General features: G+C 35.0%; 3 protein-coding genes and 1 long non-coding RNA gene across 5 annotated transcripts; 3 read left to right on the top strand and 1 right to left on the bottom strand.

Annotated features, from left to right (window-relative positions):
• The first annotated feature begins 1,576 nt into the window (after positions 1-1,576).
• mogat3b (monoacylglycerol O-acyltransferase 3b) lies at positions 1,577-9,190 on the top strand. The gene is made up of 8 exons (XM_056458311.1): positions 1,577-2,032; positions 4,049-4,144; positions 4,289-4,396; positions 4,683-4,753; positions 4,842-5,046; positions 5,584-5,758; positions 7,659-7,843; positions 8,622-9,190. Exons 1-8 carry the CDS (start codon positions 2,017-2,019, stop codon positions 8,774-8,776), a joined length of 1,011 nt encoding a protein of 336 aa, XP_056314286.1. The 5' UTR covers positions 1,577-2,016; the 3' UTR covers positions 8,777-9,190.
• Positions 9,191-9,206: 16 nt separating this feature from the next.
• Positions 9,207-16,309, bottom strand: znhit1 (zinc finger, HIT-type containing 1). 2 transcript variants are annotated; one of them, XM_056458309.1, is made up of 6 exons: positions 16,231-16,309; positions 14,579-14,694; positions 14,186-14,356; positions 13,774-13,853; positions 12,656-12,825; positions 9,207-9,702 (listed from the first exon to the last, which is right to left on the bottom strand). In XM_056458309.1, exons 2-6 carry the CDS (start codon positions 14,598-14,600, stop codon positions 9,681-9,683), a joined length of 465 nt encoding a protein of 154 aa, XP_056314284.1. In that variant the 5' UTR covers positions 14,601-14,694; positions 16,231-16,309; the 3' UTR covers positions 9,207-9,680. The 2 variants fall into 2 exon arrangements, with proteins under 2 accessions (XP_056314284.1, XP_056314285.1); XM_056458310.1 differs by lacking the exon at positions 16,231-16,309 and having other exon boundaries at positions 14,579-14,710.
• A 723-nt stretch (positions 16,310-17,032) lies between these two features.
• Positions 17,033-24,241, top strand: si:ch211-271e10.2 (uncharacterized protein LOC101886059 homolog). The gene is made up of 5 exons (XM_056458308.1): positions 17,033-17,113; positions 22,410-22,583; positions 22,682-22,875; positions 23,124-23,148; positions 23,303-24,241. Exons 2-5 carry the CDS (start codon positions 22,418-22,420, stop codon positions 23,485-23,487), a joined length of 570 nt encoding a protein of 189 aa, XP_056314283.1. The 5' UTR covers positions 17,033-17,113; positions 22,410-22,417; the 3' UTR covers positions 23,488-24,241.
• A 737-nt stretch (positions 24,242-24,978) lies between these two features.
• On the top strand, positions 24,979-26,106 carry LOC130229481 (uncharacterized). The gene is made up of 2 exons (XR_008837840.1): positions 24,979-25,545; positions 25,577-26,106. It is a non-coding gene; the product is annotated as an uncharacterized LOC130229481 (long non-coding RNA).
• The last annotated feature ends 1,498 nt before the right edge of the window (positions 26,107-27,604 follow it).

Here is a 27,604-nt window from a genome sequence, read left to right as displayed (position 1 = left end):
TGTTTATTTGTGAGTATCCACCAATAAAAAGACACTTTACTGTTTTGAAAAATGTCCCACTTTTATCTTTATGACTAAACACACAGAATAACTGAATGTTTTTTTTCTTTGCCATAAGTGAGGAAAATGTGAGTATAAGCATACGTGTGTGCACTTATGCAGTGAATTTAATAATCAAGCTCTTAGTCAAATTAATAACATCATCATAAAGATATACTCACATTCATGAATTTCTCAGAAGACATTTTGCTAAAACTCAAAATGCTATTACCATTTACAGTGATATGGACTTAGCTGAAAGACATGTCTGTTTTGAGAAACTTTGCCACTATTTAATTCCAGCTAGCAATTTTGGAGAACTGAACATAGGAATAAATTTCCAACTACTGTATCTGTTCTGTTCTTTCATTTTCACCAGCATATGCAGATATGTAAAGGGGCAAAGCATCAAAATTGAATCTTCAGGGAAAATTCAAAATTATGACAAATGGTCCCAATGCAGTTGGCATTCCAGTTAAGAAATATTTTTAGATTCCATTGAACTGCCTCATAGAAATTTTAGGATGTCTTTCACAAATGTAGTTACATGAGTCTTGCATAGTTTTAAGTATCCTGCATTTAATGAAATTCTATTAACGAGCACTGTCATCAATGTAAACATCACAGCTTTTTTCATCCAATCAGACTTGTTTTTAGGTGGACTGGTGCCATATGCATGCATGAAACATAGCCACAGGTCGGTGGGGGTGCTTGGTATGACGTCTGAGACTGAGACTAGTCAGGGCTCAACATGCATAAGAGTTAACATAGCACAGCTAGATTTTTGCCCCTAAGGTTACATAGTTTTCGCATAAACCTGCTTTCCGTCTGGTGATTATATGTGCACATATTAATGTGTTGAGTTTTCACATTAAATTAATCACACATTTTAAATTTAAAGTCCATTAATAGGAAATAATTTAATTTTGAAACACCCTTAAAAGAAATAGCACTGATAGAATATATATATATATATATATATATATATATATATATATATATATATATATATATATATATATATATATATATATATATATATATATATATATATATATATATATATATATATATATATATATTTGTGTGTGTTTTTTAACCCACAGGGCATAAGGAGGAGTATTTTTCACAGCATGCCTGTAGGCACAAATCTTGAATACCTTTAGAAGGGCTGCTTTTTACTCATATTTTTAGTAGGATTAAAACACATACTTTTACTCTATATTTTGGCAAGTTATGGTCTTTTTACTTGAGTATAATTATTCAGTACTCTTTCCACCACATAAACCAATCACATTGATAAAAATTTGTGTTGATACCAATTATAGCTTTTAACTACACTGACTATTGGGTTCATTCTTTGAGAGGAATCCCCGGTCAGACTAGTTTAACAAGAAAGATTGCACCAGATTTCCTAAACACTTCATGAAGCAACAAGTTGAGAGAACCAATCACTTCGCAACATTTTTTAAATGCAGCGGTAGAATGAGCTGGACTTTAGGCAGACGCGCGTACACACTCAAACACACACACAGTCGCTCCACCCTCATACAGACGTAACACAGGCGAGGAGCATACATTCACCTAAACTCAAATGGATATTAAATGATATTTCTCGACTTTACGACATATTCTAGCGCAAGTAGGTGTTCGCGGCGTCTTCTAGTCACCTTGTCGTGACAGCAAAGACTCGAATTGTTTCTCCATTATTAACAAATGATTCACGCTAAAGCAAAGGGTCGTTTACACGGGTTTCAGTCATGCGGACGCGGAGTCAAAAGTGGCTGGAGGTAAACCTCAGATAGCCAGTCCAAAAACTGCACACATACATTTGCAATGACGCGATTAGACAACGAATCGTTATCTGTTTGACCAATTGAACCGATCAAAGTGCGAGCAAGAGAAACACAAGACTTCGGTCAGTGAAGTGAGGAAGAGGATTCGTTTGCCACGGGATCACTAAACTTGGCCACTTTAATGGGAACAGATAACGGTAGGCTCTCAAAAATATTGGTACTGTAAAATTATTTTAATGCATATAGTTATAAAACATTTTAAATGTATTTAGATGTAGCTGAATGTTAACTCATAATGCAACACTGTAGCCACATTTAGGGCTACAGTGGATTTACTTATGGACTCGATTTTTAAATTTCAAATGTTTTATCACTATATCATTGGGCCTGCAATGTAAATATTAATTAGCATTTTCTGCTGTAAAACTGAACGTTTTCATTACTTAAAAAAAAAAACTGCAAACTGTACATTTGAATTGCTGGTGGTGGGTCATATTAGGCTACATATATCATTGCCCCAAGTGGGGTCACATTGTACATATTAAAAATTATATTTGCTTATTGTCATATTACTCTGGAATAAGCTAGTTTTAAAAAGGTTTGGTAATATTTAATAAAAGCCATTATGGGCTAACTGTATACATTAACGATATAAAGTTAATATGGCAGTCATTTAAAGAAGTGCAATCTGCTCTGTGATGCTGATAAGCATCATAAACGCACTGGTTGTAAAATAGAAAGCCACATAGGCTAATGAATTAGGCTAAAGTTCATTAAGATTGCCCCTTTTTTATGAACAAGGAATAATAAACTAGCCATTAGTGTACAACGACAATGTAGAACCGTACCAACCAAACACCATCCGCATAACATGCATTAAATGTCACATAAATCAAATTCTGCATAACCGATTATAGGAAAATCAAGTAATCAAAATGTACATGCAGATTTACTTATGTTTATAAGGTGACTTCACTATGAAAGAGTATCCAATCCATAGTTTGTAACCACAGTATAATAGTATAATAATTTACAGACAATTATGCTTAAAATTATACTTTTACAGTAAACTTGCATTTATTTTTCTATTTTTAAAATAAATTTTGGCCATCTATGGTAAGATAACACACCCACCTTCTGAAATGGCATCATCGTTACATTCTTATTCCATAGAATTTCTAGACTATAATGTTTACCATGCACGTATACAGACTGTATCTAAATGGTATAGATCTAAAATAAAGTTTTAGATTTCAGTGTAGAGCTAAAGATTTGTGATTAATTTCTGATCAGTGTTGCCAGGTTGGGTGGTTTTGAATTAGATTGTGCAGGTTAAAAATGGCTTAGAGGGTTGACAAATTTGGCTGGTTTTGAAATATATACATTTCATTTGGAAATAAATTAATAAAGCTTAACTGTGTGCTACTCCATTCATTTAGTAGTGACAACAACTCCTCTGTTTGTTGATGCCTTTGTTTCAATAAGATGTTCAGCCGAGTTCTTCAGCATACTGTTGTGAATCTAAAGGAATCTAACATCTTTTGCAAAATCCTGTCTGTCTCTCTCGTACTCGCATATGTTTGTCATGGTCAGAAAATAAAGTAAAATAATAGTAATAAATCATAGTACTGTAGATATAATAATAAATCAATATTAATAATAGCTAGATATATAAAATATGAAAATATCATCTTTAAACAATTTAAATCTACAAAATCTAATAGGTAGTGTAAACTACATAACAATAAGTGCAGTGGGTTGGAGGGAGGGGCGCAGTGTTTTGATGCAATCTGGTTATGTTGTCATTTTACCGTTGTGGTTCTGTGACTGTTGGTGTTGGTTGCTGTATGGTCGATAAATTGTGACAGCTAAAGTAACTTGGCTAATTTTTTATTTAAATAAATTTAATTAAATATTAATCTAATATTTTAAGTGTGTTGTGTGAGTTTGGGTGGGTTTTGAACTGCTTTTAGGTTGGAAAAAGACAGCTATATCTGGCAACACTGTTTCTGATCCTGTTAACTGAGACTGCTGGATTATTCAGTGAAGATACTTCATCTTGTATGATACAGATTTACAGTAAAAATCTCTTGAACCTGGTTATAAATATGTTTACGTTCCAAAATGTCATTTCAACTAAAATAACAAGAAAACATTTTGACCAACCTTAACATGTTTCTTTTTCTCTCTGTGTGTTTCGTCCTCTTTCTTAGTTTCAGAGGTAAAGGAGAAGGGGGGAAGGTCACCATGGAAGGATTTAATCGAGGATATAAGTGTTTTACAATTAGTGTTGTCATTTCTTTTTTTAGGTGAGACCTGTTGCACCTACACAGAAAAAAGGAAACAAGTGCTCATGGATGCTATATGACAGTGTCTATACTCATCATTGCCTTATATGTGCCAGATTGACATTGTAACATTTCTACCACTGCTGTATTTGTGTGTATACACAGGAGTGGCTTGTCTACTGTTGATGATCTACCTGATGTTCACCTCTCTGTGGATTTTCCCCACACTGTACTTCACCTGGCAGATCTATGATTGGTACACACCTGAGAGAGGTAAACACAATAAAAATAAACATTTCTGGATTAAAAATGTAGGCAACACATTCGTTTAAATAACAATTCACACCATTTACTACTGGCTTATTACCTACTTATTATTAAGATATTAACTGTTTATTAGCACTTATAATATGCAATCTTATTTTACATCCCTAATCCTACCCAATACCCAACCCCAACTACTACCCTACTAACTTTTAATAAGCAGCTAATTAACAGCTAATAGTTTGAGCTAAAAGTCTTAGTTGATGAAATTGTTCATGTTTTCTCTGTCCACTAGGTGGCAGAAGAACAAAGTTTGTGAGAGGCTGGGAAGTATGGAAACACTTGCGAGACTATTTTCCAGTGAAGGTAAGAAGACTCTCATTATACCCAGAAATGAACATCTGTTGTTTATGTGACACACTTGAATCTCCTGTGTGACTCTCTATTCCTTCAGCTGGTAAAGACTGCTGAATTAAATCCCAATAAAAACTATATTATGGGTTGTCACCCCCACGGCATCATGTGTTTTGGAGCCTTCTCCTGCTTCAGCACAGACCGCAATGAATTTGCGGAAACCTTTCCTGGAATACGGTCCACTCTGGCAATCTTAGCTGGACTTTTCCGCCTTCCTCTCTTCAGGGATTACATTTTAGCTGCAGGTCAGTAAAGAAATTAGCTTCAGTGAGACTCATTGAGAGACATAAAAACGTTAAAAGGAAAACTCCACTGTTTTAAAAAATAAATTTGTAAATAATGAAAAGTTGCTATTTTCTAGATGATATTGATAGTGACAAGACTAGGAATTATACTATCATTCAGGCATAATAATTAAGGAACTTTCCTGCTGTACCATGGCTGCAGCAGGCACACTGATATTGTGTAGCATCTGAAAATAGTCCCCAGCTAGGTAACTAGTTACCTAGTATAGTTCTTAGCCATATTAGTCTAGAAAATAACAACTTTTCATTTTCTGTCAGACTTTTTTTTATTTTTGAGTAAGGTGTTAATGGTTTATTCAATGATTTATGCTAAACTAAGCTGAAAGTTCTCCAATCAGACCCAGAGATCAAATGAACGGATTAAATAAAGGTAAACCTACACTGTTTAACTCTAGCAGAGGTGTAAGTCTATTCCCCAAAAAAGAGGACTGTTCCTTTAAGAAGTTTTTCTTCATTTACTCTTCTTTTTTTTTAAAGGATTGCTGCCTGTCAGTAAGGCGAGTTTGGATTATTTGCTGAGCCAAACTGGTGTGGGTAACGCTGTGGTCATCATCATTGGTGGAGCAGAGGAATCACTGACCTCCTCTACAGGAGTAAACACTGTGGTCATAAAACACAGGAAAGGCTTTGTACGACTGGCTCTTGAACACGGGTGAGAAAGAGACAAGAAGATAAAAAGACAGAGTATCAGCTGACTGAAATAAAACCTTGTTTTAAAGCAGATACTGGGACATACCAGGGGGCATAAGCAAACTTTCAAAGGAGTCACAGAAGGATTTGCATTAATATCAATTCAATTTATTGATAATACTATCAATATTCACACTGTTCATTTAAAATTTTAAACTCGAGATGAAGAAAACACTGCGGTTATTTGCATAAATTCTAGATTAAAAAGTTTATACTTTATGTATTAATCCTCAAATTAATGTTGATTGCAATTATTAGTGCCATTAATATTGACAACTTTATATTTTCAATATTACACTTTAAATATTGAAAATGATCAAACGTATCACATTTCCCCCTTCATGAACTGTTTGTTTCTCAGACTGTTTAAAAATATTAAAAAGAAAAAGCTGTCAAACTTCTAGAGAAATACTTATATAATTATAATACTTAAATATTTATTTATTTTTAAGATATTTAATATCTTGCAATGATGTAGATGGCGCTTCTATTTTAAAAGCGTGAAAAAACTGTTGAAAAGTTACATTTTCATTTAACATTTATTTGCTGAAACTAGGAGTGACAATATAATACAATACATTCATTTTCTTTTAGGCTTAGTCCCTTTATTATTCAGGGGTCACCACAGCAGAATGAACTCCCAACTTATCCAGCACATGTTTTACGCAGCGGATGCCTTTCCAGCCGCAACCCATCACTGGGAAACATCCATACACACTCAGTCACACACATACACTACAGAAAATTTAGCCAACCCAATTTACCTATAGCACAAGTCTTTGGACTGCAGGGGAAACCGAAGCACCCGAAGAAAACCCACGTTAACTCAGGGAGAACATGCAAACTCCATACAGAAATGCCAACTGGCCCAGCTAAGGCTTGAACCAGCGACCTTCTTGCTGTGAGGCGACCGTTCTACCCACTGCGCTACCGTGACACCCTATAATACAATAGTTCCATAATTCCAGCAGAACCAACTACTGATTGTTCGTTCTTAAGCGTTTCCTTTCAATATTTTTTTCTAGAGATATTTTTTGCTATAGTATACTGAATGTTTTAGAGCTTTGTATAACTAGAAAAATCATATCAATTATAAATATAGCAATTATAAGAATCACTTAAATAAACAAATAAATGTTTATCAATTGTGTTTTATACACTTCTAAAAATGCGCCATATCTATGCCATGAGCTATGACTAATAAAAAACATTTTAGAGTCAAATAAATGGATAAATAGACTGAAATAAGTTCAATGACAGCTTTTGGATTACAAATTTAAACTTAAAATATATGAATTCTGTTTTTACATTGTAAGATATATTCTGAGGAATCAGATTTGACTGCGTATGTGTGAAATACAGCATTATATCTCCAAAGTAATGTTAATTGTAAGTTCGAGGCACGGCTGTGTCTTTTGTCTAACAAAATAGAAGTGTGCCAGTGCCAGGCTGCAATAGTTCAGATTTTTCGATGAATGACACCGCGACGGTGAGTTCTCATTAAAGCATTCTGCTTTGAGGATACCTGAAAATATTTCCTGGTGTTTCACTTCTTCAATCCACAAGACAGCTCACAAATATTTAAATCTTAAAATATTACCGTCTTATTTTATATCATTATGAGCCATCTTGCAGCACGAGTTGCTTACACCCTTGTGGACCCCTGCTGCCTGATTGAGAACCACCGCTCTAAACAACATGATGGCAATATGGGAGGAAAACGAATGAAATCCTAATCAAACATACAAAAAGAATTTAGTGTAATAACACCGATATTATAAGCAGCAACTGCCAGCTTCTAATGCTTTTCACCTTTCTACATGATTGATCACATCTCCTCCATCCTTTCGCTGTGTGCTCAGGGCAGACCTGGTTCCTGTGTACTCTTTCGGAGAGAACGAGCTGTTCCCGCAGGTGGTTCTGTCTGAGGGCAGTGTGGGTCGACGGCTGCAGGTTCTTTTTAAGCAGATTATGGGTTTTGCTCCATGTATCTTCACAGGAGGCCGGTGGCTGCTTCTGCCGTACAAACTTCCAGTCACCACTGTGGGTCAGTTCAAAAGACTTGCATCTCACTTCATCAGATTTGATTCTTTTTTAGCTGTAACACGTATCAGTCTGTCTGCCACTGAAACATTTAAAAAGCAGATTGAAATTCAGATTAAAATAGTGATGGCTGCTTACAAAAGTGTTTCATACATCTTGAAACCTTTTCAAATCGGTTTTGCATCAGTGGTTTGGAGCATATATCAAATTGGCATGGTCATGTGATTTTAGTAAACAATGTTTTATTACATCATAACGAAATATCAAATTTTTTCAAAAACTCAATGGTTCTCCATCTGTGAAATACCATAAAATGACCATAAATCGTGAAGGTTTGCCTCCAAGTGGCAAATTACTGAACAGAATTCATTGGTTTTACATCATCTCGGATCAGTTTTGTTAGTTTGTAATAACTTTAGTGAGGCCTTTATGGAATAAAATTAGTTAGGTTTCTTGTTGGTCTGTTTAGTAGAAGCCACCATGAAACAAACATTATATAAAAGGATCATATTATTCAGACACTTCATATTTAATGATATTAGATTACAGGCTAAGTGCATTCATAGGTTATATTTTAAATTTAGAGTTCACAATGTTTGTTGCGTTTAGTTTTGACCAGCAGATGTCGCCAGCATGTGGTGTTTGCATTGACTGTGTTTCTAATGCTTTGAAACAGTGTATCATTTTGCATAGCAATTGATTCAACTATTCGAAAGTTTTGAAAAGCTGGATTAAAGTGGCCCTTTTTTGGTATGACTGCAATGTACCTTTGTGTCTTCCAGTGGGCTGCCCCATAAACGTCCCTCTGGTGAAAATCCCAACTCAAGAACAGGTGGATCATTACCATGGTTTATACATGGCGTCTCTGGCTGATCTTTTCCACAAGCATAAGACTAGCTACGGACTGGCCGACACACACGAGCTGCACTTCATTTAGCAGCGCTGGAAAGCACAAAGCCATTTAAACAACTGACTGGAAAATAATGTGGGGCTGATGTAAGACAAGGACAATGCACTTATTTCTGTACTGTTCCGTGTGAATGTTTTCACTTCTTTGTTCTCTGAAATTATTCAAAGCACAAAATGAAGCAAATGAATATGGAGATCGTATGAAGAAGGGCATTTGTCTGTAACAAAAACACTCATCCTTGAGGAAAGCAAAAGATTTGCTTACGGTTATCTCAGCTTTGTTCTGTAAATTTGCACTGAAAATTTAAAACATGTTAGTGTTTATTATGAAGACTTTTGGAGAAAATCATTTTTAAAAATTTATTTTAATATGAATGATTTATATATGTATTTTGTTATGTCGGTTCGTGTGAAAGATTATAAAAGCAGCACATTTTTACAACTTCTTTTCTTCGTTTATTTGTTCCGGAACACAACTTTTTCTAACAATATACACAATTATGTACATATATTTACATACAATAGCTTTAAGAATACTTACAAAACAATGTTCATAAAAACTTGTACTGGGTGCGTAGTACTACCATGTGACTTTTCTTTCTGCCAAGTGAAGTAATTTACTCTGAAAATACTTAAATTGCAGTTTTTCACTCTGCTACTTTAAATATGTCAGAGCCAAAGCTTACTCGCCACTTAACACTTCAACAGCTACTCTTTAATTTGCCAAAAAAAGTGTAACCATTTGATTTAAATATATAAAATCTAAACTGAAATGCCAGGATGACAGATAGTTATTTTACTTCATGTGTTTATTGTGTGTGAGTAAGTGGCTGTATTGACTTTGGAATATAAGGTATACAAAAAATATAAGTTTGTAAAACTGCTGTATGATCCACAAGCTTGCTTTACTTCTGTTTATACGTCAAACCAGATCAAACTGTCCACTTTAGACACCTGAAAGAAAAAGAAGCATAATCTACAATTATTACATCTTGCTTGCTTCCCCCCCCCCATCTGTCCCATATGTGACCCTGAACCACAAAACGACTTTAAAATGACAAATTATATATAATACTAAATAAATACATTTCATATTGTTGCATGCTTTGTTAGGATAAAACAATAATAGACCCTTTTCACATTTCCGGGTTTCTCAGCAGCAGAAATAGTCATAGTTGGAAAACTTAGAGCACAGATAATGGGAGAGTACAACAAATAATTTTTCACAATCCTAATTGCTGAAATAATGAAAGAAAAACTCCCCAATGGTGTTATTAAAACTTATTAAGACTAAAAAAAGGGGGAAAAAATAGTGTAACACTGATAACGGCAGCCAGAACAACGTCAAATCTATTCTCAGCCCTATAGACACTGCATTACAAACACCTCGCATAAGCGGCTTTGCTCATGGTGTCAGTCCCGGTTGTAAACATGCATGCCGAAAAAATTGCTGTGCCGCTCATGCGTTGTGAAACCGCCTTTTATGCAGCGGAGAGTTTTGCAAGTAACAAAACAAAGTTTAAATAATATGATGGTGATCTTATTTAGACTAAGCATGCCTCCTGATAGATTTTTTTGTATGAAGCGAAAAGGAGGGATGACGAGTCAGGGAGGTAAGACTTAAAAACAAATTCTCAGCCATAAGTCAGGTCTAAGACAACACACAACAGATAATTCTATAAAACACCTTTTTTAAATAAATTTTATTGAATTGTCTATAGAATTTTATTTTAATAAATTAATATTCATGCAAAAGATTTCTTAAAGGGGAAATGAAGCACTCAGTCAAGTTTACCTTATTTTGTACATTGGATTCCACTTTAATGAAAATATATTAAACAAACTCGATTAATGTAAGCATTTAGCAGAAAACGACGTGCTTTACTTTAGATTTTAGACCTACGGCGCATCCATCTTGGAATGTCGCTGTGTCTGACGTCACAGGGTTGGTTGAGTTTCTCCTGCTGATCAGAAACAATGGAAGTAAAGGAGACTGTAAAGCCTAATTTAACCCAATGCGTGAAGTTGTGGACGTGGAGCTGCTGCAAACACAAGCATCAGATCTGTGTCTAATATAAAAGTATAGATATTTATTCTGTTTTTATTTTTTCCCCTTTTAATTACTGATCATTTTATGCGCTTTGATTCACTCTCTGCGTTACACTGACAGCCTGTCTGGGTTTTCACCATGATTGTAAATGACTGAACACAGAGACTAAACAGCCTAATTAACCCCAATGCATGAAGTTGTGGATGAGCACCACAGAGCTGCTGAAAATACAACAAATATAGGCATTCAAGTGTCTTCAGTTGTGTCTTTCTTTTGTTACTTTCGGGTACTTTCACTTTTTACTGCTACCCTCCCTCACCGCTGCCTCGTGTTCAAACCAAACTGAGATCGGGGTTTTGTTTCTTATGGCGGGTTTTTATCCTTCATACATGTTGATCAACTTGATAAGGAAATATGTCTTGACATAACCTACACAGATGTGACTTAGTAAAGTGTGAAGTCATGTATGACTTTAATTGTTGAATTAGTCTGAATGTAAATGCCCTCGTAAGGCAGTGCTGGAGCAGCGCGAGAGGATCACAGCGCATCAAATGAAAGGTTTTAACAAAAGAAAAAGACAACTGAAGACACTTAAATGCCTGTATTTGTAGCAGCTCTGTGGTGCTCATCCACAACTTCATGCATTGGGGTTAATTAGGCTGTTTAGTCTCTGTGTTCAGTCATTTACAATCATGGTGGAAACCCAGACAGGCTGTCAGGCAACGTAACGCAGAGAGTGAATCAAAGCGCATAAAATGATCGGTAATTAAAAGAGAAAAAAAAGAAAAACAGAATAAATATCTATACTTTTATATTAGACACATCTGATGCTTGTGTTTGCAGCAACTCCACGTCCACAACTTCACGCATTGGGTTAAATTAGGCTTTACAGTCTCCTTTACTTCCATTGTTTCTGATCAGCTGAAAAAAACTCAACCAACCCCATGACGTCAGACACGGCGACATGCCAAGATGGCTGCACCCTAGGTCTAAAATCTAAAGTAAAACATGTCGTTTTCTGCTAAATGCTTACATTAATCGAGTTTGTTTAATATATTTTCATTAAAGTGGAATCCAGTGTACAAAATAAGGTAAACTTGAGTGCTGCCCCTTTAAATTATCTTAGCATCACTCCAGTTGTGTCTTTAGATAGTTTTCCAGTTACATTTAGGATTAATTTCTGTTATTTATTTAGAATGTTAATTGTATAATAACAATAATACTGTTATTTATTCATAATTATATATATATATATATATATATATATATATATATATATATATATATATATATATATATATATATATATATATATATATATATATATATATATATATATATATATATATATATATACACACACACACACATATACATACATATAGAGATTTTTTTTTTGAAGGGGAGCTGTGTCTAGCAACACCACTGCATAAATGTTCATACAGTAAAATAAAAATAAAAAAATCAAAATGTTAAAAACTTTCAAGGACTTAAGACTATGATGACCGTTAAACTTGTCATAATAGTCTTGTGAAAAGGGTCCATATTAGACCAAAATACAAACAATTTAAAATATCTGAACTCTGAGGGCCAAAACAACAAAAAATTCTGAAAAAATCTAAAAATTTAAAAACAAAAAGTCTTCATAGAACATGGTCTTTGCTTAATATTCTAACGCTTTATGCACAAAAGAATATCAATCACTTTGACTCAGTATGAGTGTTGCCAAAAATATACTCTAACAACATAAGTAAGACTGGTTTTGTGGTCATAGGTCACATATGCCATTTATTGTTTTGATCTCTGTTAAAGTACTGTTGTTTTCTCAACACCCATATATGTGAGCGAGTTTATTACCTGGTCTCATGGTGTGTTCCTAAACATCGGACGCAGCAGTAGCGAGCACCACACGACACACAGGTGTAGTTTGAAGGGAAGCCGCACACTGCACAGAAATGACGCTGAGGAATCTTTGAAGGCTCCGCACAGGCAGTCAGATAGTTCGGACCCTCACTAACACTTAAGTCCTGGATTAAAAAAAGAAAGAAAGAATAAATTAATTGCGTTTATCCAGAAATCCAAAAAGAGAGGAAATGTTCAGCTTCCCTGTTAAAAATTAAGAATATTTTTATACAGTTTAGACATTTTACTTGAGCATTTTCAACTTCCTTTTATACTAGAAAGTGATGCTTGTTATACCGTCAATCATAGCAGTATTTTATTTAAAGAACAAATTGTTCTATGATGTCAAAATAACAGCAATGAAAACTGGATCCTAGAGTCAGCATAAAACATAATGCTGTGAAAGATATTTGTGAATGTCTGGCATATGTTTACCCTTTTTAATCAGCAATGGTGATTAATATTGATATTATAAACTGAAACAGTGAAGAACATGACTTGTAACTATCAGTTGCAAAGAGAGCTGCAACGCTAAAGGTTTACCACAAGTAGAGCCAATGGCATAATTCAGTCAGTGAATTTGTGCTCTCACATACATACTTCTTTCTCTCTCTGACACGAAGATAGAGACATATGTAAACCTAAAATATATGTTTTACTTTAAATGAGTAGTTATAACTAGGGCAGCACGGTGGCACAGTGGGTAGCACAGTCGCCTCACAACAAGAAGGTCGCTGGTTCAAGCCCCGGCAGGGTCTGTTGGCATTTCTGTGTGGAGTTTGCATGTTCTCTTCGCGTTTGCATGGGTTTTCTCCAGGTGCTCTGGTTTCCCCCACAGTCAGGTACAGGTGAATTGGGTAGACTAAATTGTCCGTAGTGTATGTGTGTGAATGAGTGTGTATGGGCCCAGAGATGAGCTGCACCTGGAAGGGCATCCGCAGCATAAAACATGTGCTGGATAAGTCGGCGGTTCATTCTGCTGTGGCGACCCCAGATTAATGAAGGGACTAAGCCGAAAAGAAAATGAATGAATTTCCTCTGTGATGCTGAACTATGATTGACCGATGCCTCACCTCCTCCTCTAGAAGAGTCTGGAAGTTTTTGCGGAATCTCTGTTTAAAATGGTCCCCTCTCGTCTTCTTTCTCCGCTTGCCTAGAAACCAACATCCAGCAGGCGAGTACAACAGAAAGAGTCAGAAACACGGAGAAGAATGCACATCTTAAAGCACAGGTGTCAAGTTCAGTTCCTGGAGGGCCGCAGCTCTGCATAGTTTAGTTCCAATGCTGATTAAACACACCTGGTCAAACTAATTGAGTCCTTCAGGCTTGTTTGAAACGTGAGCAACAGGTAAATGTGTTGATGCAGGGTTGAACTAAACTGTGCAGGGGCCCTCCAGAACGGAGTTTGACACCCCTACCTTAAAATACGGTTTAATGCGTGTATGATGGACGGGGTTGGTGCACAACACCGACTCCATTCATTACCGGATTCGTTGCTCTCGTCGAACTGCGGCAGCCGCTTGACGAGCTGCGGGAGACTCGCGTGAGGATCATCCTGGAAGTTGTCTTTCTCGAGCGCCTCGAGCTGTCTGCTCAAACGACGCTGCCGCGTGGCGCTGTCCAGCACCCGCCGTTGGCCCGGGTCCTGCGAGCGGACTGAGGAGGACAGACAGCATATAACGTTATGGACAACAGGACATCCATGATCAGATATGCGGACTGGCAGAGGGATGAAATGCTAAGCTGTTTACACGTGTAGGCTAAAGCTAACAATGAGAAACAAACATTGCGATTTATTATTTATTGGCTATGTTTAATTTAACTCTGCACAGTAATCAACCAACTGTTTACAGAGGCGTATATGAAAAGCACACATACCAGCTATCTTCTTCTCCGCCATGCCCGGAAGTTTAAGACGACAACAACTTCTTCTTCTTCTTGTGGGGTTAACGGCGGTTGGCAGACCAACTTACATGGTGCATTCCCGCCACCTACTGGATAGGAGTGTGGAGCGCATAATGTAGGAAAAAGCATGGGAACAAAAGATTATATATATGAATGGAGGGGATGAGATTACCAGAGGGAAGAGCGAACAGGAAGGAGAAGATAGGAGGAAAATAAAAATAAATAAATCAAATTTAAAGTTTAAAGTCTAAATAAATTTACAATTTCTTTATTTTGCTAAACTATTCTTAAATTCTATTAATCAATTTTGTTTCTTTTAAGTAATTAATTAATTGGAGCATTATTTTACCTTGATTTGCACCATTTCCTAATAAAGTCTGAAATGACAGATTATTTATCCCGTAAATGTTTAATCCCTTAATTAATTGACTTCTCTGTTTTTCATATGCAACACATTCTTTAATTACATGTTCTAATGTTTCTATTTCCCCACATTTGTCACAGCAACCTGTCTCATGCTTTCCTATTCTAAACTTATACTGGTTTAGCAAACAATGACCAACACGCAACCTAGTTATCACTACATCATTTGCAAACTTATTTCTAATAACACCCACACATCCTTGAATACTATGCATATGCCTGCCTTTTTCTCCATTTTCCCACTCCCTCTGCCATTTCCTACTTATTTCCTTTGCAATCATGCTTTTCATCTCTGACTTACTTATTTTTATTTCTATTTGAGTATGTTGCAATGCTTTCTTTGCAAGTTGATCTGCCTCTTCATTTCCTACTACTCCCATGTGGCCAGGAATCCACAAGAAGCTCACAAAAAGTCCACACTGTCTGATTCTAAATAAATTTTGCATCACCTCATTCACTATGTCCTGTCTTGCGTTAGATGTTCCAGTAGTTAAGCTGTTTAATACTGACATAGAGTCTGTGCATATTACTGATCTTAAAGGTTGCACTTCCTCTATCCACTGAAGAGCAAGAAGCATAGCTACTATTTCTGTAGTAAAGTCTGAAATTCTTTTTGATATTTTAACTTGGAATTTTGGGATATATACTGCTACTGCGGTTTTCTCGTATTTAGGATCTTTTGAACCATCCGTATAGATCTGTACATAGTTGCAGTATGATTGATTTATGTACTGTTGCAATGTTTTTTCATTTAGCATATTTAATTCCAACTTGTGTTTTTCCTCATATAAATATAAATCAATTACTGGCACATTAAAAAGCCAAGGAGGAATTGCAGGAGTTGGCACAGCTGGGGCTATATGGATGTCACTTATGCCCATATTTTGAGCCGTCTCATTTGCTGTCCATCCAAAACTATCCATCTTTTTTTGTCCATATTCCCAGCATTCTTTCAGTACTGCCTTTACTGGATGATTCGCTATTTGGCTTTTTATGCTGACCCAATATCTTGTCTTTATTTTAAGCCTTCTTAATTTTAGAGGCATTTCACCCAACTCTACTTGTATTGCTGTAATTGGTGTTGTTCTTAATGCTCCGCAACATATTCTCAATGCCTGAGACTGAATTGCTTCAATTCTCAATAAATGAGTTTTAGCTGCTGAACCATATACCATACATCCATAATCGATAGTTGATCTTACCAATGCGTTATATATTCTTTTAAGAGAGAAACGACATGCTCCCCATTCAGCTCCTGCCAAACATCTCATTACATTTATTCGACAACAACAACCATTCTTCTTCTTCTACTAGTTAAACTGTACTGGTTCTCAGTCTGTGTGCACTGACGCCATCTAGCGAAATTGCTCTGTATTGATCACAATGCTGAAACGGCGCACTTGGCTAGGTAGCGCTGTCACAAATAATATATCTACTATTGTACACTCTGGGGACAAAACTGCAACCGCAGCTTGAGCTTAAAAACAGACCCAAACTTATGATCGATATTATCAAAATGATCTATTTTAAGCCTCGGTCACATCTCCATCACCTTAATTGAAATGAAAGGGTGAAAAGGGCATACAACTAGAGGAAAACTGTATAACATTGGCTAAATTATTAAATATAATGCACATTCTAATACATTAATGAGCAAACGTAGCGTTTCTGTGCTTTTTGACTTAGCAAATAGCTTATTATTATTATTATTATAGCCAACAGGCCTAATTATAATATACCTTGCTTGGGAATTATACATGCAGGGCAAACTTGGTCAATTATTTGTGCCATATTTGTAGGCTACTTCCTAAATGAATTTATACTTAGGCTATTTAGCATAAGAAAAAACAATAAAGTAACATAATTTTGTGCTAATCTATCAATAAATCCCTTACACTCACCTATAAACACTATAACCTAGAGTAGCTGTCCTGACTAAGCTGTTTTTATAGCTTTGCTTACGAAAGTGAAAGTCAAGCTTGAACAAAAAGAAAAGGAAAGTACATCGGCACAGTGACTCATGATCCAGCATTCAAACATCAAGCAGCAGCACAATCCTCTCTCTGCGTCTCAAGATTAAAATCAGTGAGTAACCTACTTCGTTTTACTTTAATTCACTTCCCCAAAAATTGCGAATATACCACTGTAAAATGTGTGCTGAGTATTATTATTGTGCAAATGTGTTTTTGGGGAATGAAAGTGCATCATTACCAATCGAGCCTAGAAAAAAATGTTTTTAGCGTTCATCTCTCGTGACCAAGTCGATTGAAATATCAGGCTAAAATTTATCCGCTTTAAAAAGTATCCTTTGTTTTTTCACGACAATCAGGTTGCTCAATTTGCTCTCCACAAGTTTGAACACAGTCCAGTCTGCTGCAACACAAGCTAAATATTAATCCAAGAAAGAGAGGGAGAGAGGTCACCTGTTCGCGATTAGGGTGCCGCCCAAAGCAATAACAGTAAGATTTTATTGGTGCTACAAGCTCGTGGAGCAGGCGACAATAAGTGCCCTGAGGCCATACTCACAGAACAAACGTAACTGCGGAGACAGATAATGTATACCCCCATCTTATAACCCCGCAGGAATCCTGCAGGAATATTATGCAGGGATTATTCCTGCAGGAATTACAATCCTACAGGTCTATTAAAATATACAGTTCCAGCAGGATTATCGTGCAGGACAGATACGAAGTTAGAGAAATTTCACAATGAAACAATGTATTTTCACAATTTTTTTATTAAAATTGTTTAAAAAAGAAAAAAAAGAGAAAAAAAGAAAAAAGTAGACCAAAGCAGAATCCAATTCAGGCTGCATTTACTCCATTTCCCTGGTGTAGGGCAGAATGCAGTCTTTACAGTATAAAAAGCATTATAGCTATGAATCCCCATAAACAACCAATGGATCATTTTCACAAAACTGTTATGATGTGTTTAACGGTCATCAGCATCCTAAATACCTTAAAGTTTTTAATATTTAGATTTTTTAAATGTATGTACATTTATATGTATTTATGTATAATATAATCTTTGCATCAAATTACAAAAAACAAATGATCGCTTATGCGAGGAGTATCTAATGAAGTGTCTATGGGGACAGGATCGTAGATCTGACATAATTCCCTCTTCAGGCTGCTGTTCTCAGTCTCACACTATTTTATTTTCCTTTTTCTGTAAGTCTTGATAACACCATCCTGAAGTTTTCTTTTATTATTTCAGCAAATAGAATTGTAAAAAAAAATTTGTTGTACTCTCCAATTCACAAATGTGATAATACAAGTGTGTGTGTGTGTGTGTGTTTGTACAAATTATTACCTTACTCGTAACTTGTGCTCATCATTTAATTTTTCAGAGTGCTGCCCTGATAACTTTTATTGGTACATCTGGAAATTTCTTCTGTGCTGTGTCTGTAAATTCCCCTTTCCTGAACATCCTCCTCCTGAGAGTTTCTTTGTTGTCTAAAGAGAAATAAATACTTAAAAAATACTTTAAAAGTTTAAAATACTTATCTTCAATCATGATTAGGCATGGGCCGGTATAAGTTTCTGGTGGTATGATAACTTTGGATAAAAATATCACGATATTGTGATTACTGCTTTAAAATAAGTTATTTTTTAATATCCGAGTAAAAAAAACAACAAAAACACAATATATTTTATTTTAGGACAAATTTTTAATATTTTGTAACAGTAAACATGTCAGGCTAAATAATTACAATAAATCATTGACTTCTGCTGTAGTTTCAAAAACACATATTTCTTTACAACACATAAAAACCTTTACAAATACCTTAGAAACGGTCTAAAACTGTGGCTGGTGAACTTTCATCCTCATCGGCAACATCCACAACATCTCCAGGATCAAAGTTATTTTTCAGTAGGTTCTTTTTAGGAACAATGTCAGGTCGGTGGCTCCTCCCTTCATTCCACTAGCACCCATGTTTTGCCCATTTTATAAGATAGATAGATAGATAGATAGATAGATAGACAGACAACCCCCCCCCCCCCCCCCAAACACACACACATACACACAAGCATATATACACACAAATATATATCATTCATTTATCTGGTGGCTTCAGCTGACTGTAGTTTGACAACAGGTAGTTTGCTGTCCGACCGGCGATCAAAATGATTTCTGAGGTAACAAAAAACTACATTAGCATCAATTATAAGCAGCAAATGCTAAAAATATAATTAATAGAGCCATTTTTTAAATTAAGTTTTGATATAGGCGCCGGCGGTAGTAGGCCTGGGTATATTACGTTAGCAATAAACTAGTATTGTTAACGTTATCTCGGCTTTAAAAGGAAAAAAGCATTTGTTTGGGTGTTACAAAGCAATTTACTGATTTAACGTTAACATAGATCAGTAATTATAGCACTTTAACAATAACTAAAACAATAAAATAACTTAAGAAAAGTACTTTACCTTCAGAAGACGGTTGGTGACAGTTGACTGACGTGCATTCGAATCGGCGACGTGAAGCGAGTCATCTCAATGAACTGAATCTTTTCTCTGAATGATTCATTTTACCGGAGTTTATAATGAAAACTACATTATTACGCCAGTAGGTGGCGAAAACAACCGTCTTTTTAAGTGTGAAAGACTATCTGTGTGAACCTGTAAAGCAGATTTAGTAAAACACACGTATTCCACATACAAACAATTTATTTTCTTAAAGAAAAAAGTATGTTTATAAAGAATATTTGTTTTAATTTTTTAACCAAGTCCATTTGCCAAATAATACACACACATATTAGTAGTAGTCATTATTAACTTAAAATATTGTAATTATTATACGTTTATAATATAGACCTATACATTATTGGCAGCAATGTTTTATCTAATTTAAATTTTGCATTTATATCTTATTTTATTTAAAATGTTTATAATAATTTACTAATTAAATTTACTCTAACACTGCAGAAAACACATTATGTTTACCAATCCAACTAACAATAACCCTAACCTGCTTCTTTTAAAGGATAAGAATGGAATAAAATGTGTACTTAAATGAAGAGGCACCAGTTCCAGCTGCCACAAAAAGGCAATGGACACAGAATAACATGGGTTGCTCAGGTCAAAAATACAGAGAATCAGGGATAACAGCAACAAACATTTTAAAAGAAAGAGGGATAGACTCTGTTGAACTCATTAAATGCACAAACATATGGCAACATGTGTCTACCTCAAGGACCGGTCTAGCAGTTTTTTTTTTTTTTTTGCATCCAACCAAACAGATGGGTGACATTTTAATAAATGACATTAAAAAAGTATAGAAATAAATTTAAATATTAAATATTAAATTTAAATAAAATTGTTTGCATAAATGCATAATTTGAATGGTTTAGAGTAATGGTTGATTTTTACAATTGCCTATAATCTATTCGTATACTTTTATTGATGTATTTATTCATTTTTTGTTTGTTTGTTGTATTGTTTATCTGTTAGAACTCGTATTAAATTGCCAACAACAAGTGACAGAATTTCTTTCATTCCAATTACAACAAATAACTCCTGCAAGTCCTGCAGGAATTATAAAATCCTGCAGGATTTTTAACTTGCTTGGATTCACTGTAAAACCTGTAGGAAATTCCTGCACATATTGTCAATGTGTCCTACAAGATTTTATAATTCCTGCAGGACAGCAGCTATCCTGCAGGGGAAAAAATTAAATCCTTCAGGATTCCTGTAAAAAGTACTGCATGATTCTAAAACCTGTAGGAATTGCCTGCACATATTGTCATTTTGTCCTGCAGGATTTCATAATTCCTACAGGATACCAGCAGGTTCCTGCAGAAAAAAATGAAAATCCTGCAGGATTCCTGTAGGCTATTTTTGTAAGGGTAAACAATATTGGTCATGAATATACATTTACGCGACGTTTATTTTCCTGAAATAAAAATAATCAGCAATAACTCTGGAAAAATGTCGCGTGTGTATTTCAAAATAGTTCAAACACACACACACACATACGCATGTCTATTAAAAAAGTAGATGTAGTAGAAATAGTAAAACTGTTTTAATTACAGGCATATTTTAAATAGTTTTCATCTACTTATCTTGTGTTCAGCAGAAGAAACAAGTTTATAAACGTTCAGAACTAGAATGTTCAGTGCGAGTAATGAAATTGTAATTTTGAGTGAACTATCCTTTTAAGTAGCCTAGTCACACTCTTAGATTATTTTTGCACACAGCCCCTCCACTGCCCAGGTAGCAAAGAATTCTGGCCCAGATTTGGCATAAATCTTGCACACTAGCAATTCATCTGGCACTGGCATACAGCATGTGGGCCAAACATGGCCCTGGTTTGGCAGAGGTGGCACCGTCTTTAAGGCGGCACACAATACTTGGGCCAGATGTAAAATGTAGTATTTGGCCCAGATGTTAATAACTGATATGTGGGTCATGTTTATTTTGGCCTATCTTGACCCACATTTAAAATACATTTTTATTATTTTTAAATAAAGAAAATAAATTCTACCAATTAGGTCACTTCGAGAAACAGCATGCCCATAGCACGCCTAAAGTGCAATGCAGGCATGGGCCGGTATAAGATTCTGACAGTATGATAACCTTGGATAAAAATATCACGGTTTCACTGTATTGTGATTACTGCTCTAAAATATGTTCTTATGTACATTCATTCATTCATTCATTTTCTTTTCGGCTTACTCCCTTTGTTAATCTGGGGTCGCCACAGCGGAATGGACCGCCAACTTATCCAGCACATGTTTTACACAGCAGATTCCCTTTCAGCTGCAACCCATCTCTTGGAAACATCCATACACACACTCATTCATAATCATACACTACAGACAATTTAGCCTTCCCAATTCACCTGTACTGCATGTCTTTGGACTGTGGGGGAAACCGGAGCACCCGGAGGAAACTCACGCGAACGCGAGGAGAACATGCAACTCCACACAGAACCACTGGAGATACTGTTGTCCTATAAAAAACCCCAAAAAACCTTGGGAATGGTATTTTATTTTGATTCATGGGTTTATCAATTTCATTGCAGTCGTGACACACCAACATATCTTGCCAGTTCAGGCTCAGTTATGTGTTATTAACTTGGCAGAGACTTGGTCCAGATATGGTCCATATTTTGTCCTTGTCTAGAAACCAGACTTGGTCCAGACATGTACCGTAATTCACTGCGGTATGTGGGCCCAGCAAAAGCTGATTGTGTGGGCCAAAGCTGGGCCAGAGATATTTTGCTACGTGGGTGTGCAGTTGTGTCAGAGTATGAATGTCTTAAGAAATGTATTTATAATAACACTGAATTAAAACATTGTGTGTATAATAATAATAAGATATTTTAAAGTGCTGTTTTCATGTGACCTTTTTAACATGATATTTTTTACTTTTGTACACAGACCAGACAATGGATCAGTTCATAGATGATTTCCATAAAAATCTCCGTAAGGAAGTATCTGGCCTGAGAGCCACTTCCATTGTGTATTGTGATTTCATACTGTATTTCTGCCTCATCGCCTCTCGTGCTGGAACTGACATTGATGCTGCAATCAACAATCTTAAAGAAGTTGCAGGTTACATACAAGTTTAAAGCTGAAATTCACAATAAAACATTATATTTACAGATTTTTTTTATGATCCACTTAACAATGCACTTTGAATTGCCTTGCAGCTGACAAACAAGTTATTATTGCTGTGCTTTATCCTACAAATGACCCTGAGAAAACCATACCAGACACCAACAATGCTATAAAGAAAGAGAATACATATTTTGTGGACTTTCTGTTCAACGAGGATGAAGGGTTCATGAATTGTCAGAAGAATAAAGATGCAATCAAGAAACTTGCGAGGTACATCAAGTCCAAGGTAAGTCTGCTTATCACCATGGCTATCTTCATGGCATTTTCTCAACTACAATTTATTTACAAAAATAAACAAAGTTTTATATATTTTTTAATGATTTTGATATATTGTCTTTATCTACTGTTGTAGATTAATCATCCAGTGTTATTGCATTAATTGGAAGTTGTAGTCTCTAAACAAGGATTTTATCCAGAATTTATCCATTTTGTTGTATTAATACTATTATCTTATTATATTTATTTCCAATTCAGAATCTGACTTCATATTACTTGCAAAGTAAGTATTCCAAGTTTAAATTCTTCTATATGATTCTCTTGCAATGTTATATCAAAATGTATTAATTATACAATTCTTAAAACAATTGAGGAATGTTGAGGGATAAAAAAGATTGTATTTTATATAAAATGTGCTTCATATTTTGTTCCAAAAGATTTTGCAAGTACACACTCATATCAGGATGAAGAACAGATACCCTTAAACCCAGGAGGACAACAAGATAAATCCGGTGGAATTGTAGCTTTTTTCAGAAAATATAGTATTGCTATTGCTTTTGGTGGTTTTGTCATTTTCGGCACTATTGCTGGGTTAATCCTATGGTATTCTTTTGGATACTAGCTAATTAAATGAATACAGAAATGACTCTAAAAAATAATGTTTTATGAAAAAAGACAGCTGTGAATGCCAGAAGACCATAATTACAGCAGCTTATTTTCAGCTTTTACAGATTTAACTTTAACAACAAACCACCATAATTCACTAACTCATAACTTATTTGAATGCTACATATAAAAGTCACAAACAGCTATACTTACCATTATGGTAAAACACAACATTGTTTTCTACAATATTACATGTAGCATAAAACACTTTACGTAAATGATGAGAAAAACTAAAAAGGAAGTCAGTAAATGGAACTGATTTTTACTGCAGCATTTTTACAGCACCTTGCAGTTAAAACACAGCCATTGTGAATTTCAGTAGTAATTGTTACTAAGCTTCATATAATACACAGCATGAAGAGGGTTAAACTGAAGTGTGTTTTTGTGATACACTCTCAGAAAAAAAAGGTACAATGTTGTACCAAAGAAAGTACAAACCCTTGTCACTGGGGCAGTACTTTTTTTGGAACAGAATTGTACCTTAAGACAAAGAAACAAATTTGTACCATTGCAGTTTGTACCTTTTAAGATAATGATTTGTACCATGGCAAACCAAAATGTACCTTTGGTTTTTAAAACCTGCATATTCAATATTGTACCTTCATCAAAGGTACAAATGAGATTCATGAAGGTACCACTACAGTGACAAGACACTTTGTACCTTAACAGTGTCAAATGTGTTCCTTCAAGAACTATTTAAAGGCATTTTGCTACCGTATATATATATATATATATATATATATATATATATATATATATATATATATATATATATATATATATACAAAATGCGTCAATTTATTTTCAGTAAATATAAAACATCCACTACATTTATTAAACATTGTTTTTTAAAAAAGTTTATTTTTGTGTAAATGCAGCTTTTCCATTTACAATAAAGAATAAAAAAATACTTCAACATGAATCAAAAGATGTTTTTTTCTAAACATTTTTCAAAAGTGTTACAGAAATACATTCTACATCTACAATATAAACCATTTTTTTCTTCAATTTTCACACAATACCTTTGTAATCACTTAATGTTCATTTAATTGACTTAATTTTAAAATAGAAATAGAATTATGCTAAAGTATTGTAACGAGATAGGCACAATGTTTCATTACCTTTACAATACTAAAATGTCTGCATGAACACTTTGCATATGCAGGACTGTTGCCAGCTCATGTGTTTAGTGGAAAGTAGACGCCAAAAGGTGCGGATATCAGTAATGAAACTATTCATCAGAAAATGCTTACCAAATGTTTATTTAACATGCCTTAAATGTTTAGTTTACAATATCTATAATTTTGTTTTACCAGTTGTTTTGTACACTCTCAGAAGTAAAGGTTTGTGAGCTGTTACTGGGGTGGTACCTTTTGAAATGGTACAAATTTGTCCCTAAAAGGTCCTTATTAATACCTCAAGGGTACATATTGGTACTTAAAAGTGTTCCTCTTAAAATCTTTGGGTATTAATATATACTTTTGAGGTGCCAATATGGACTCTTTAGGTACAATTGTGTAAGGTACCACCCCAGTGACAGTTGGTGTACCTTTATTTCTGAGAGTGTATTATAGAAGTTAATAATTAATGACTGTGTTTCTTTAAACAAGCTCTTAAATGATGATTCATGCTTTAATATGGAAATCATTCATAAAATTACTTTGCCTTTCCAGTAATATTTATTTTCATAAATATTGTAATAAAGGAGATGTTCAATCCTTTTGTACCTTTTATATGGGAACACTTGTGTACCTTCATTTGAGTTGTACCATAAAAGGTACAGATCAGTATCATAAGAGGTCTTTTCTGTACCATATAAGGTACATCTTTTATAAAGGTGCAAAACTGTTCCTCTAGGAACATTATTTGTACCACCCTGTACCTTTTTTTCTGAGAGTGTATAATACAATATACACAAAGTTCACAAACACTTTTAGGATTTGCATGTAGCATGTAAATATTTTGTTTGCATATGCTGTACACTGTTGTTTACCCCAAATACAGTATGACCACTGTCTTCAGCATTTGTCCAACTCTTTATTTAGATCTTTACATTCGTAAAATTCATTCCATTGCTGAAAACACCAAACTAGATTAGCTTTAATAATGACATTAGGTGAGTTATGGTGAGTGGATATTATTGATTCTAACTGTTATGCCTTTAAATGTTACTATGAATGATGACAAAATGCCTTTTGAGTAACTTGTGCTTCATGCTAATTGCTTTGCTTAGCCCTTTACAGTTTGATTTGTTACAGTATGTTTGTTTTATACTGTGTATGGGTCAAATTAGAAAATGACTTTATATACCAAAAGATCTTGTCTGCCAAGAATCATTAAATAAAGACTCTAATAAAAGATTACGAGTTTACAGTGCAGCCCGCAAATGGTGATTAATTGTCATGTATAATCTTTATACTTTGCTGCTGTCTTAAAAACCACACAGTTTTATCAGTTAGACAGTTTTTAGCATTTAAAATCTTATACAATTTATAATGATCACTTATTGTTTTATTTTAACAATTGAATGTTGTAAGTGTGTTGTATCAATTTTAAATAAATATGTTATTCTGAATGCCAAGTGGATGTTTAATATTCTTTCTATGCAAATAAAAATCACTCTTGTAAATTGAATTGGTTTCAGAAATCAGAATGGCACATCTCTTTTTTTAATCCAGTGAATTTAGCAGTTTCCACTGTTTCACCTCTGCATATGTCTTAAGATATATTTACAATTTAAACTGGTTAGTTTTCAGTGGCTGAAGCTTTACAAATAATTTGGAAAGATTTTGAGAATCGGGCATCATTCAGCTTCCCAGATGCAGTTAATTCCCCACAGTCTTCTTTATCTGAAACATTATTTGGTTCTCCTGGGGCCTTTTCCATAAACCAAGCAGAAAAAAACAGGATTATTTTGGTAAATCGGGTTTATTAATGGCAGATTCTGTTTCATAAATTAAATTTACGATACTTCAAACCCAGTCACTCAGGCAACTTATGCTTAGAAAGTCATGCTTAGAAAGTTAAGTCTTAAGTTTGTTGGCTGAATATCTAAGGAAATTTTGATTACATTTTTTTTTATCAGGAGACAACTTTGACATTCACAAAAGTTCCAAATTATGTTTCAATGATAGTAAAAACTACGGTAAAACTTTGGAAATCTTTTACATGCCTGCTGTTCATAATGTATGGCTTTCCATCAATCCATCTCCACTGGCCAGTTTTTGTGTCTGTAAGACAAATCCAGTAAGAGTCAGATGAAAAATAACATGTTGCACACTATAATCCTGAATAAAGAAAACAAAAATAAAATGTGATTATATAAAGTTGATCTGCTATTTTTATTTTTAATTTAAATTTAGTTTGTGTCTGTGTAGTACAAACCCACTCCCTTCTGTCATTCTCCAGGATGAGTAGCAGGCTGTCCACACACCACAGTATAAACGTGCCTTTTGCCAGGTCAGTTTAGTGCTGGAAATTTGATAGCAGTTGAATAGGAAGAGTCCCAACCCTGCTTTACAGCTCAGAACAGGTATATCTGGGAAAAATGTGATATTTTTTTATAATATTTGACAATATTATATAGTCTTATTCTTTTACTAGTATTCACAGCTTTAGCTAAACTTGGTTGGCCTCCTGAGAAATTAAATATTTGATAAACCCTATTTACTGACAGCTAAACTAGTTTTCACTGACTTGCTGAAAGATGACTAAAAGCCTCTGACAGCAGATTTTATCTATTGTTAGAATTATCTATTTTAAGCTGCACTCACGGGCAAAGCGGTGGTGCAGTAGGTAGTGCTGTCGCCTGGGCTGGGTTCGAGCCTCGGCTGGGTCAGTTGGCGTTTCTGTGTAAGTTTGCATGTTCTCCCCGCTTCACGTGGGTTTTCTCCGGGTGCTCCGGTTTCCCCCACAGTCCAAAGACATGCGGTACAGGTGAATTGGGTAGGCTAAATTGTCTGTAGTGTATGAGTGTGTATAGATGTTTTCCAGAGATGGGTTGCAGCTGGAAGGGCATCCGCTGCGTAAAAAAATGTGCTGGATAAGTTGGCGGTTCATTCCGCTGTGGCGAC

The sequence above is a fragment of the Danio aesculapii genome, chromosome 5 (assembly GCF_903798145.1).
Source record: "Danio aesculapii chromosome 5, fDanAes4.1, whole genome shotgun sequence".
Lineage (NCBI taxonomy): Eukaryota > Metazoa > Chordata > Actinopteri > Cypriniformes > Danionidae > Danio > Danio aesculapii.
The sequence above is the reverse complement of the archived record's forward strand: the minus strand, read 5'-3'. Positions and strand labels throughout refer to the sequence as shown.